General features: G+C 38.4%; 1 protein-coding gene across 7 annotated transcripts in view; it reads left to right on the top strand.

The window, feature by feature from the left end:
• Window positions 1–14,337, top strand: part of LOC150085455 (uncharacterized) — a 1,845,429-nt gene that overhangs the window by 1,027,600 nt on the left and 803,492 nt on the right. For all 7 annotated transcript variants that reach the window (XM_090374043.1, XM_090374041.1, XM_090374042.1 and 4 more), the window contains one exon: window positions 5,612–5,827. In XM_090374043.1, the coding sequence (XP_090230169.1) occupies window positions 5,612–5,827 (216 nt within the window). The remainder of the gene's footprint in view (window positions 1–5,611; window positions 5,828–14,337) is intronic.

Raw genomic sequence — 14,337 nt, 5'->3', positions numbered from 1 at the left:
CCTCCCATCTAACACTCTGCTCTTAGGATTGCATAAAGTGCATATGATTGCCTAAGTGCATAAAGAACATCTCCACTTCAAAGTCTATATGTTGAGGCCCATGAACCTCTACTGAATATCAGAAGAAAGTTGTTATTGATGAACTATTCAGGTAAAATTAAAAGCCAACCCACACACACACACACACATCCTATTTGGCCACTACTGCATGATTCTCAGTACATAATCCACTATGCAAACAAACCAAGAAGGATTTGGCCTACTGCTTTCAGATTCCAGAATCTAACAGAATGCTGGAATATTCAACTTCATAATGTCCTCAGAGACTTAAGAGATACGAATCCTCTGTGGATTACCTTCACACCTTGTGATGATTATTTTTAGCAGTGGGGAAAAGGTGCTATATCAGATATCAAGCCGACCAGGCTAGCCGGGTGGGTAAAGTGCTTGCCTGGCAACCCACAGGTCGTGGGTTGGATTCCCGCCTCGGGCTTGGATCAAAGTACTGCAAAAACCTTGGGAGGTGCATTATGGCCACAGAAGCCTATGCGCCAACAACTTCCAAAAAAAAAAAAAAATCAGATATCAACTTCCAACACCTACTTCTTGTCCATACACAGAATTATTCGCTCTTTTCTAAGATCTACACTGAAGGTTTAAAGTCTGGTAATAAAGTGGGTGCAGCTGCTGTCTTCCCTAATAGAACTGTTTCACTTACACTTCCTGCAGAATGCAGCAGTTATACTGATGAGCTTCATGCTATTAAGCTTGCCTTGGAAAATATTTCCCTCCTGTCAATTAATAAAAGCATCATATATATGGACTCTGAAAGTGTCCTCTCAGCTCTCAAAAACAAACACCCACAATCCTTTGTTAAAACTCATAAGACATGTGCTGATACATCTTAATGAGCATCAGCAAACATCCCTCCAATATGGCCTCAACAAATGATCTAGTCCCGTATACCAACTGTAGATGGAACAATAGTCACTTCTGTGGAGAAATCAAACACAGAACAAGCTGTTTCAGCTGAAACCTGAACCAATTATGGAATTCTAGCCTCCGTAAAAATAGAAAAGAAGCAGTAATCCTAGCCAGAAGCCGAATAGGCCATACTCACCTCACTCATCTGTTTCTGCTCAAAGGAAATCTCATCTGTTTCTGCCCGCAGTATATGCGGGCAGAAACAGAAAGGTTTCCTGCAACCACTGACAGCAAAGCATATACTCATTCAATGTAGTTTGTGTCACAATGCCCGACAGTCTATTTTCAGCTCCTTGTCAAATTTACAAGACCTTTTGTCACTCAGCCGCATAATATGTAACAATGCAAATCTTTCCGAATTCTTTTTGAACCTAAAACGAATTCAAATGTGTAATCGATTTTAACTGCCCCCAGGGCAGTTATCACATATAACTTCACTACCTTTGGTAGGTGCAATATGGCCTAAGTAGCCCATGCGCCAGAAACTCCCATAACAAAAATGACATTAACCAAAAATGACACAAATTTGGACATTAACCCTGATATACATTCATAAATATTGATTAATACAGAAAACAACAATGCACCCAACACCGAACCCTTGGGCTCAACTAATAACATTTGTCCATGAAGAGCAGTGCCCATTGATTACCACTCTTTCTCCCTTCTCCTACCTAACGATCCCTTTACCCATAGCAGCAATTTGCCCTTAATGCTGTATTGCTCCAATTTGTACAGTAGTTTTCCATGTGCAACAATATCAAAAGCTTTCCTAATATCCAAGTACAGTCAGTCCTTGTATAACACGTGTTTACACTACACAATTCGATCATACACGATTTATAAATAGGGGAACAATATTGTATATAACACGAACCGAATTCGCTTATGCATGATTCACCATTTATGTTTACAAGAAATGGCAGTCGAACTCAGAATCACCCCAACTGAACTGATAGGAATGAAGAGAAGATTCTGAAAATGTATTTTTGTTTTTTATATCAGTGAATGGGAAGCACATTTCACCCTAATAATGTAAAAACCCACACAATTTCAGCTATTGGTTTTATCGCAAATGCAATTAGATCGAGTTTACTACCAGTTTATAACAGATTCCACTAGTAGGAATGCAACTGAAATTGTTTTATGGTAGTAACCCCCAGAAATGTGCTTTAGTAAAATGTGTGCTAGTGAGGTGTTCATAGTGTCTCTGCCTTTATGGTGTTGTTTATTCAGTTGCTACACGCATGCAGCTTTTGTTTATGTGTATCAAGCATGCCTCCTCATTTTGTAATTGTGCTTTATTCCTTAAAAATTAGTAAAATACTTAAAAGGTGTGAAAAGGAAGCATCCTGGTGAAGACACTACAGATCCAGAGAGAAAAAAAAAAGCAATATCGATAAACAGAGGCAGACTAGGTCAAAAATTCTTACCTGGGAAAATTTGTAGTGGCCTCATACTAGTGTTTATGGCCAAAATCACACCGACCTCCGGCCCACCGGGGTTTCCCCGGTAAGGAATATGGCCAGTCCGCCTCTGTCGATAGAGAAAAAATATGTATGAAATTGTGAAATGCTTTGAGCGAAATGAAAGACCATTTGAAATTGCATGTGCTGCAGGCCTAAATGAGGCAACGCCGAGAATTACAAAGAATGCAGAGAAAATAAAAACAACTTTCATAGCAGGAACAACTCAAAGTGTAATTAAAATCCATTAGATTAAGACACAAAGAATTGGAAGAGATGGAACGGCTGTCATCTGTTTGGATAGAAAATAAAACAAAAAACAAGTTTGCTTACGATAGAAGCAAAAGCATTAGCAATATTTTATTACATAATAGGCATAATAAAATACTTACATATTTTATTACGATAATTTATTATGTTTGGTAATGTTTTGGTTACAAATGTGTGTTCAATCTTGGGTGGTCGGCACCTAACCCTATTTTTCCCATAGGGCCTGTTGTTTATATTGCACGAGGGTTTCTAGGAACACAATTATTGTGCTATACAAGGACTGACTGTATATGATATCAAAATTATTTTTTACACCCAGTTCCTTTGTGACCACATCATATTATCTAATCAAATTGGTCAGACAAGACCACCCCTAAACAACAAACCCATGCTGTCTGAACTATAACTGTTGTTTTGTTTAGATGATCCTCCAGTGCTTCTTTAATCAGTAACTCTGTTATTTTCCCTGGAACAGAAGTGAAACTAACAGGTCTGTAATTTCGTGTCACTCCATTGATCTCCCTTTGAAAATTGGAGACACATTTGCACATCTCCAGTTTGTGGGGACCTCCCCCGAGTCCTTGGAAGCGTTCATAATTATGGCTAAGGGTTTGCTTACTTCCTTTGTTGCCTCCTTTAATATAACTGGCTAGATCCAATCCACTCCATGTGCTTTTCTATGTTCAACTTCAATGATTTTTCCTCCACTTTCCTCTCAGTTATTATAAAATCATTTCTCTCACTGTTAAAAGTTTCATAAGCTTCTGACCTCTACTTCCGTACATACTTCCTCATGTGAGCAAGTATGAGGGCTGTTCCAAAAATATGCGCACTGAGATCATTGCTCTTAGTCAGAGTCTCCTGGGTGGTTGGTATGGGTTTCCTTTTCATAATAGCATCCTTCACATTATATACACCTTTTACAGCGGTTCACTAGCTTTTGAAACACTTGCTGCAGCCCATTTTCTGAAAGATGATGCAGGATAGCAGATGTGGCAGATTTAACTTCTTCGCTTGTATTAAATTTTTTTCCTCTGGACTCTTTTTTGATGCTCGGGAAAACCCAGAAATCGCATGGTGCGAGGTGTGGGCTGTATGGAGGGTGTTCTAGTGGTTGTTCATCAATTTTCACTAAAGCTTGCATTGCTGGTTGTGGGACATATGGCCTAGCGCTATCTTGAAGAAAAAACTATTTTGATTAAGCAGTTCCTTTTTTTTTTTGAATTGCTCCTTTGAGGTGAACTCACAACATTTAACATTCTCTATTTACAGTTTGTTTCTCAGGAACCTAGTGCTGCAGTATTATTCTGCGGGCATCAAAAAACAAAATCAACATAAATTTTTTTGATGAACCAAAAACTCTATATATTTTTGGAGGCGGTGAATCGTGGTGTTTCCAAATCAAAATGTTTAATCCAGGACTTGTCACACATGATTATTTTATTCAAAAAGTTGGGCTCTTCTTCCACCTAGTCAGTGAAGTCTTGACAAAGTTCAATGCTGCATTCTTTTTGTTCTGCGGTACGATCGTGCGGTACCTATCTTGCGCAACCACGTAACATGTTAAAGTGCATCTTTACAAATTCGTGACATCTTGCTACCCCAACATTCAGCTGAACTGCCAGATCACGAATCGATAAATGTCTATTTTCTTTCAATAACATTTCGGCTTCCTCATTGTTTACTGAGGTTGATGGATGTCCACTACCATTAAAATACTGCTGTTCTACCCAAGGCTTCTATACCATATCCTTCTGGAATCATCTCAAGCGTATTCTAACCACTTTTGCCTAACTTTACACAAAATTCAATGCAATTCTTTGTCTAATAATTAACAAAATAACTTTCTCATCCCCATCATAAAACACACTTCAGATTAACTGTTATAACGAACAGAAAAATGAATACTATGTGATACGCTGACACATTAAGTGTAAGACCCTCTTACACTTATTTCACTTTTAGGCAGTAAAGCAAATGTCTCAAACAAATTTACCTTTTTAAAAAATGATTAATGTATACCACCGCCTTTAACTAGTTAAAAACTAATTTGCTGGTACTATTTTTTGCAATTATCTCTATCTGACAGGAAATAAAATTAACACTTACCATGTGTATGGTGCACTATGGCCATAGTTGCCGATGCGCCTAATAAATCACCTACACCAACAACAATCATCCATATGCTTTCTAACTTCAGACTCTCGTTTGTTCTTCTTCCTCATTTGTCCATTCAACTTCTATTTTGTGGAACAACCTTCCTTCACATGTATTAGTTGATAATCATAATCTATAGAAATTCAAGTCTAATGTCAAGTATATTCTATCTTCTCAACCTTTAACCCATGCACGGTACTGAGTACTGTAGTTTCTAATACCTTCCATATTTGGGGTTTTCCTTTAAAAAAAATCTTTTGCAGTTATCTGTCATTTAGTTTATTCCGTTATTGTTATGGTGCTAATCATTAGAGGGGTATCACTTGGACACACTACTTGAGTAAATATAGTTCATAGTGAGTTGAGTCACTGGTCATTTCTTACTTAGTACATGTGGTCTTTGTGGTGGCGCCTCCGTAGCCAGGTGGGAAGGAGCAGCAGTGCGTAGCACACGCTTCTTGATTAGACCGGGGTTCGAGCCCGTCACCACCAAATATGGAGGTTGCGGAAAGGTCAGGGAATGACCACCGCATATCCCGGAGCAATATGGCCTTAGTTGCTAATGCTCCTAAAAACCAAAAATAATAATAATAATAATAAGTGGTCTTTGTGGCAGACATGAATAATACAATCAAAAGTACAGTAACCAAAGCATGTCATCCATGTATATGAATATTTTCAATTGCAAACGCTTTTGAAAAACACAAATATATTTTTTATAATTTATCTTTTAGTCACTGCTGTCAGAATCAACAGGCCTAAATAAACAGCTGAAGAGTGTTCGTGATTTTGCAAAGACTTTTATTGCAAAGTTAGGACATGGATTGGATACCACCCATATATTGAGTGATCTTGAACTGTTAGAAAAGAGACATCGTGTATTAGTTAATAAGCTTGAAGAACGCTGCTCTACTTTGTCTGTGGCCTCAGAAATTATATCTCAGTTTTCGGTAAGTCATTTCAAACTTTAAATAAAAAAATCTGTAATAGAAATGGCAAATTGAATAACACTTTTTGTGATTAAAATTCTTTTTCTTAATTCTAAAAATTTAAAACAAATACTAATGAATAAAATGTTCTTGCATGTAGAATATGTCCCTATTCATTTAACTATATATCTGTTGTCCTTAGAGCAGTAGTAGCATGAAATTATGAAACATGAGAACAAATGTGAAGACAGTAGTACAATTGATTGTGAAAAGGTAGAAAACCATTATATATCTGAATACAAGATATATTGAGAGGTGGAAGGATTTAGGCATTTCTGATGGTTTTTGTCAGTACAGTACAAAAAAAAATACTAGAATGAGACACAATAAGAAAACATACAGAAGACTGTAACAATCAGAATAACTATTACATTCCTGTGTTCATGTACGTGCAGTAATCCCTTCCTAATCCAGATTAATTGGGAGGACTGGTTATCTGGATTAAGCGATAACCCAGATTAGTGAAGCAAAAGATAGTCCTGAAAGACAAAAAAAACTTAGAACACAAATAAATGGAAAATTTAATGATATAGGTATGCTGATGAAAATAAATAAAGAAATATCACTGTAGAGACTATTTAAAAAGTGTAAAAAGACAATACAATTATCCATTAATAGAATGCTCAGAAGTACTTGTTTTTGAATGTAATAATGCAGCTTTGAAGAAACTGTCAAGTTTTGTCTGAACAGATTTCTGCTGCTGTTCTTTAATTAGAATCTCCCTCACAATTCTTAAGTATTCATAATCCCCTGCAATTTTTGATTTGTTGATGAGTCCACATAATTGATTACTGCATTAATGGCCCCGGGTGCCAAGCAAATTCGAGGTCAAGTGTTCCTATTGCGAAATTAACAGTGATTTTTCTCAGTGATAAGTTGTTTTTAAGTTGTATCAGTTACTATCAGCAGTTCATTTATAAACCAGTACTACACTTGAAAAGCCTCAAGTAAGAACAAAAAGGGGAACTCGCCTTTCTTCTGTATTACATATATTTCTTTATTTGCTAATCATCTAATGTTTCTATCCACTTGGCCTCCTTGCAGCACTGCTCCTGCCTCTCCGTGGTGGGGCCAGAAACCTGGGAGGGAAAGTTAACCCTCAGGTCAAAAAGGAGCTAACCATGGATTACGACGATTATCCTGCACTTGAGCAGCCCAGGCCCTCATCTAGTATAGTCAGCGATACTGATCATGAATCTAACCATGACACAACAAAATCAAAAAGAATGCATAAGAACCCAGAACATCAGGAATGCCCATCATTCCTTATCTTACACTCTCTGTCAGATAAATCTATGAGCACTTTATCACCATTTCTCATACAGAAATGCTTAGAAAATGTGGTGGGTTCTCCCAAAATGGTGAGAAGACTGAGATATGGAGACCTATTGGTTGAAACAGCGAGTCGTAAACATTCTGAGACTCTGCTAAATCTAACATTTGGAGAACTACCCGTACAGGTCACCCATATGCAACATTAAACACCTCCAAGGGAGTCATTTCAGAGTGGGATCTGATGAACGTAACAGAAGCAGAACTGGTCCAGGAACTGAAACATCAAAAAGTGATTCAAGCCAAATGCATCATGATTAGGAAAGATGGAGATCTTAATCCCACCCGCAACATCATTCTGACATTCGGATCGCCTATCTTACCATCAAGTGTCAAAGCTGGCTATCTCAACTGCCGAGTATTACGTTATATTCTGAATCATATAAGATGCTACAAGTGCCAAAAATTTGGATAGAACGAAAAGTTTCATACCAAGCGACTAAAAAACAAATTATGCTTAATGCACCTAAAAACACATGTGCAGCAGCCATGAAAAAACATCAATCAATGGCAACACAAACTGAAGTATCAGTTCCCACAACCATTTCGATTGTATATTGGGTCCGACCTATACTGTCATCATCGATGAAACCAACTCCTGAGGAGCAAAAGATAGTAGGCAGAGCCAGAAACACCCAAGTCACAGTTCCACCAGATGCATCTCATAGATCATCAGACATTACAAAATTAAAAATAGACTCAGCTCCCAGTAGGAAGGCAAACACTAACACTTTAATAAACATGGATACCGATAATAATGCAGACCCAAATGAACCTATCTTAGACCTTCACACAGAAGATGACATGTATACTGGACGCCCAAACTTTCCAAGGTGAGAGAAAGTGAAGCTTGATCTCCATAAACAGCTTGGAATAAAAAAGAGTCAGAAACATCCTCATGCAACGAAATCAAATAATGCATCTTATAATACAATGGAACTGTAGAGGAATTTGCAGTAAGATTTGTTATCCACAAGCTAATCAGTTGTTATCATCCTACAAGCATCTGTTTACAAGAGACAAATTTAACACCACATGTATCTCTCTCAGGTAAAAATTATACTGTTTTTAGGAAAGACAGAACTGTTACAAATACTGCTCATGGAGGGGTAGCCATACTCCTAGATTCAAGAATACCTTGCAGGCAAATTCCTTTACCAACCTCCATTGAAGCTGTTGCAGTGCATATAATGATTAGTATTACAGTGACACTTGTCTCTATCTACCTATCATAGCAACCTTAATGATATTCAAGTATTAATTAGCCGCTACTCTCCAGCTGGTTTCTGTCTACAAGAAACCTACCTAATGTCTCAAATTTCTACCAACATAAAGAATTATACTATCTATCAACAAGATTGTAATACTTCATATGTAGTAGATGTCAGTAGTAGGCTGCTGACGAGGCTAGTGGGAGTCAGAAGTGTTCAAAGCCGCTAAGTGGATTTCCTTATTTATTGATTTGAAATTATTGTTTTTCTAAAACTTTTGATTTAAATTTAGTAGTATAGCATTATTTTGTGATTTTCTGATTAATCTGGTGTATTTATTCTTTACTCGGCCTTGTAATTGCATAAAAGTATTGGTAAGGGTATCAAATCCACGTGTTACAGGTTGCAGCTCCGCTGAAAGAGAAGTTTTTTAGCCATATTTAGCCGCTTTATTGACCAATTGTTACATCAAATTATTTTCTATAAGTAGCTTATAGATCTAGTCAGGATCCTTAGTTTATTCTGAAATGAGACATTGAGATTTGGAAGTTAATTAATACTTAAGTGTCCGTAGATTTACCGTTCGTAACTTGCTGCCATTGTTATACGATACAACGTTATATCCCGAACTAGATAGCGTAAGCTTAGTATAGTAAAGTATATAATATAATATTGTGAATTAATCAGTAAAATCTATTAATCTTGTTAAACTTCATTGTCAATTAAATTGTACTTTTTAACTAAATACATATAACGACTTAGATTACGTCGTTATACATATAATTACGATTAATACATAACTTGATACGGAAGTTATATAAATGGAACTCGTAGATAATACTCAATACTAAAAAATATATATAGCGTTATAACTGTGTTGGGATACAAGTTTAGGGTTATAATTTTGTACTGAAATTGAAATTTTATTGAAATTAAATTGAAATCATGACTCAGACCAGAGCAGCAAAGCCAAAGGCAGAGGAGGACTGAGTTCTACCCTGAGAGGGCAACTGCCCCCCACAGGGGAGAATTGAGGGGGGGCAGTTGCCCTCTGAATCACAGCCTTTTAAAATGCACTGCTTGCATGATGTTTGCGGAGCAATCGGGTACAGGACATGATATTGCCATGGGGGATGTCTTTGGGTGTGCGCGATGTAAGGAGTGTAAGGAAATCAGGCGACAACTCAGCATTGTTATGGGCCTATATGAGAGCGTGAAGACAGAGTGGATGCCCTCAAAGGATCTAAATTGAGGGCCCATCAAGCTCTCAGCTGCCCACATCAACGCCAGAGCTTGCACTTGATCATCACGCAAAAAAGCGGCAACCCCCAAGGCAGAATGCGCTGGTCCCACAGGAAGTAGTAGTTGTTGGTGACTCTATTGTCAGGAAAACGGGGAACATGCTTTGTAAAAAGGATAGGTGGAACAGAACCAGGGTGTGTCTGCCAGTGGCAAAAGTTGATGACGTTGTAGAGTGGATATTATCTTTTAAGGGCACAAAAGAATATATATTTGTACACGTTGGCACTAATGATATTAAGAGTAGGAGACCAGTAGAATTACTTAACAAGTACAGGTCACTGTTGAAAAAAAGCCGTGAATTAGGGTTGAATTTGAAAGTCTGTGCAATTCTGCCCAGACACGATATGAGGGAGTATATGATGAGAGCCTTGTCGATCAATTCGGCCCTTGGAAAGATTGTGCAAGGCTCAAGGTGTAAAATTTTTTTCAGCCTGATCTGTACTTGTTAACAGGAGAGACTGCTTCTACAGTGATGGGATACACTTAAATAGAAAGGATGCAAGAATATTTGCTGATGCTATTGAGGCACTGATAGGTGGGTCGGAAAACTTCTAACTTGGGGGGATACAAGGACTAACAGATTAACAGTAGCCACTGGCAGAAGTGAAAGTGATTCTTGGACTGCTTCTATTGGAATAAGCAGCAGCCTGGAAAACAAGATGCAGGATATTTCAGAGACCGCTGGAAGTCATTGCTGTACAAGTAAACACATGGGTTGTGTTAGGATGGCTAAGAATAGGAAAAGGTGCATGTACACTTGTGTGTACACCAATGCTAGGAGTTTGGTAAATAAATTTGATGAATTTGAGGTATTGCTCAAAACATCAAAGGCAGATATTGTTGGGATATCAGAGACGTGGTGTCACAGATATAAGGAATGCAGAACTGGAATTTGGGGAGTACAATGTGTACAGGAAGGATAGATAGAATAGGAAGGGAGGAGGGGTTATGCTATTAGTTAAGAAACACACAAAATCCAAGGAAGTGAAGCCAGTCGACATCGCTGGACAGTGCAGTGTCGAGTCAGTTTGGTGTGACCTAAGCATTGGGAGATCAAAATTGAGAGTAGGAACGTGCTATAGGCCCAATGACTCTGATGAGTATAATAAGAAACTGTACAGGGAAATAGAGTGGGCCAGTAAATCAGAAAGTCTTATAATGGGGGATATTAATTTCTCAGATATTGACTGGAATCTGGGGGCTGGTCACTCACACACTAGGAAGGCTTTTGTGGATTTATCGGATGATTGTTTTCTACATCCGCATGTTCGGGAGGCAACTAGAGGGAGTAATACTCTGGATTTGATTATCAGTAGTGATTCTTCATGCATTAAGAATCTGCAGATAAATGAACCACTAGGTGGAAGTGATCACAGTGTGCTGAAGTGGGATTTACTCAAAGAGGTAACTACCATTAGGGGTAAAGGTAAGGGTTATTGCTTTCGTAAAGGCGACTACGATGGTCTGAGACAGTATTTAAATTCTATACAGTGGGACCAACTGATGATGTTACCAACAGCAAATTTAAAATGGGAAGCATTAAAAGAACTTATCATAGAAGCTACTAGGATTTACATACTAACTAAGAAATATTGTTCAAAGTTTAGGCCTAAATGGATGTCACACAAACTAATGAGACTTATGGCAGAGAAGAAAATTGCGTGGGATACATACAAATTAACATATGACACAGAAGTCTATGATAGATACAAGTTGATCTGTAACAAATTTACAAAGGAGGTTAGGCAGGCAAAGGCAGATTACGAGAAATCTTTGGCAATTGATGCAAAGAAAAACAGCAAAGAGTTCTTTACTTATGTAAACTCTAGAAGAAAGGGGATGAATCAGATTGGTCTACTTGATATCGATGGGTCAACTGTTGATGATCGTGCTCAGGTAGCTAACAAACTAAATGGATATTTTGCATCGACATTCACACATGAGGAGTTATTCAGCGAGGGGAATGCCAGGGGTTTATTAAACTCTGGCAGTAAGCTAGAGAATCTTGCAGTAACTGAGACTAAAGTGGAGGAGGAATTGTTGAAGATAAAGACAAGAAAGGCACCTGGAGTGGATGGGATCTATCCAGTTATATTAAAGGAGGCAGGAAAGGAAGTAAGCAAACCCTTAGCTATAATTATGAGAGCATCCTTGGACTCAGGGGAGGTACCCACAGACTGGAGATGTGCAAAAGTGACCCCAATTCACAAAGAAGGATCAAAGGCTGACACAAGTAATTATAGACCTGTGAGTTTAACTTCTGTTCCAGGAAAATTGATGGAGGCACTGGTTAAAGAAGAACTGCAGGATCATCTAGACAAGACTTCAGTTATAGCTTGGACACAGCATGGTTTTGTTAAGGGGAAGTCTTGCCTGACCAATTTGATTGGATACTATGATGCAGTCACAAAAGAACTGGATGCAGGGAATAACTTTGATATTATATACTTGGATCTTAGAAATGCTTTTGATACTGTTGGACAGGGAAGACTGCTGCACAAATTGGAGCAGTATGGCATTGGAGGCAAATTGCTGCTATGGATAAAGGGGTGGCTGAGGGGGAGAAGACAGTGAGTGGTAATCAATGGACACTGCTCATCGTGGACTAATGTTATCAGTGGAGTCCCTCAGGGTTCAGTGTTAGGTCCATTATTGTTTTCTGTATTTATAAATGATATTGATGATGGTATATCAAGCTTAATGCCTTGATATACCAAGCGGGCTGCAAGAGTAGCTTATGGTGTATTGTCAATGATATATACGAATTTTTCTAGCAGGGATAAGGAGGCGATTATTCCCTTGTATAAGGCAATGGTCAGGCCACACCTAGAGTACTGTATACAGGTCTGGAAGCCTCATTTCAAGAAGGATGTAGAGCTGCTGGAACTAGTACAGAGAAGGGTAACAAGATTAGTGAATGGAACAAAGGGGTCCTCTTACGACGAAAGGCTTAAGTTTTGCAAATTACAGTGTCTGGAGACTAGGCACCAGCGATGTGATATGATAGAGGTGTATAAAGCCTTGAATGGTTTGAGCATGCTCAGTGCTGATGGGATTCTTCCTCTTGCTCAGAATAATCACCTGAGAGGCCATAAATTCAAATTGAGGAAAGACAGATGTAGGATAGACGTGCGGAAATTTGCCTTTAGCCAGCGGGTGGTTGGTTGGTGGAACAGACTTCCATCCCTTGTTGTGGAAGTTGATAGCCTAAATAAGTTTAAGGCTCAGCTGGACAGGTATTTCGAAAGAACAGAGGAGTGAAGTGGAAGTGGTTTTTTTTTTTTTTTTTTTTTTGGCTGATGCTGCATAAGCTTGCTTTCTTGCATCAAATGCTAATGCTAATTAGTTCATCTGACATCCATTTAGGCCTAAACCTTGAACAATATTTCTTAGTTGGTATGTAAAGTCTAGTAGCTTCTAAGATAAGTTCTTTGAATGCTTCCCATTTTGAATTTGCTGTTGGTAACATCATCAGTTGGTCCCACTGTGTAGAATTTAAATGCTGTCTCAGACCATCTCAGTCACCTTTATGAAAGCAAAAACCGTTCCCTTTACCCCTGATGGTAGTTACCTCTTTGAGTAAATCCCACTTCAGCACACTGTGATCACTGCCACCTAGTGGTTCCTTTATCTGCAGATTCTTAATGCATGAAGAATCACTACTGATAATCAGTTCAAGAGTATTACTCCCTCTAGTTGCCTCCCGAACATGCTGATGTCAAAAACAATCATCCAATAAATTCACAAAAGATTTGCTAGTGTGTGAGTGACTAACCCACAAATTCCAGTCAATATCTGTTAAATTAAAATCCCCCATTATAAGACTCTCTGATTTACTGGCCCACTCTATTTCCCTGTATAGTTTCTTATTATACTCATCGGAGTAATTAGGCCTATAGCACACTCCTACTCTCAATTTTGATCAATTTTTTTGCCAATATTTACTGATGGTTCAAAATTACATTCAGTCGTTGGAGCAGCTGCAGTATTTCCCTCTACTATCATTTCGGCTGCCCTTCCACCTGAGTATAGCAGATTCTCTGCCGAACTACATGGTGCCTCCGTAGCAAGGTGGGTAGGAGCAGCTGTACGTAGCACATGCTTCTTGATTAGACCAGGGTTCGAGCCCGTGAGCCACCAACGTTCCAGAGCAAGAGCAAGCTATGTTAAACTCTGTAATATAAAGCAACTTCAATCCGCTTCACTTCAACCATCAACGAAGACACCCCTCAAATAAAATTTGGAAAATAATCAAAAAAATGAGTGTTACACACGAGATGATTCTCGTTCGTATCATGGAATGGGGGGGGAACAGAATGTTTCTGGCCCTGCCCAAATTGCCAACATCTTAGGGGAAACTTTTGCCAAAGCATCAGCAACAGAGAGTTACACAAAAGGCTTCAGAAGATTTAAAACAAATACAGAAAAACAAAAATTAATCTTTTCGTCTAAAGCGAATGAACAATATTACCTACCATTTGCTCTCCATGAATTGCAACTCTATCAACATCTAGATGCCGTGCTATAGGACCATAGAATATTCACTAGTCGATGATACAGGAACTAAGTACTGAATCATTGCTCTCACTTGTTGAGCTGTTCAATAGACTTTACCTAGAAGATACA

The sequence above is a fragment of the Mastigoproctus giganteus genome, chromosome 5 (assembly GCF_048544385.1).
Source record: "Mastigoproctus giganteus isolate SK-2022 chromosome 5, ASM4854438v1, whole genome shotgun sequence".
NCBI classification, from domain to species: domain Eukaryota; kingdom Metazoa; phylum Arthropoda; class Arachnida; order Uropygi; family Thelyphonidae; genus Mastigoproctus; species Mastigoproctus giganteus.
Note: the sequence above shows the minus strand (reverse complement) of the source record. Positions and strands in the feature narration are given on the sequence as shown.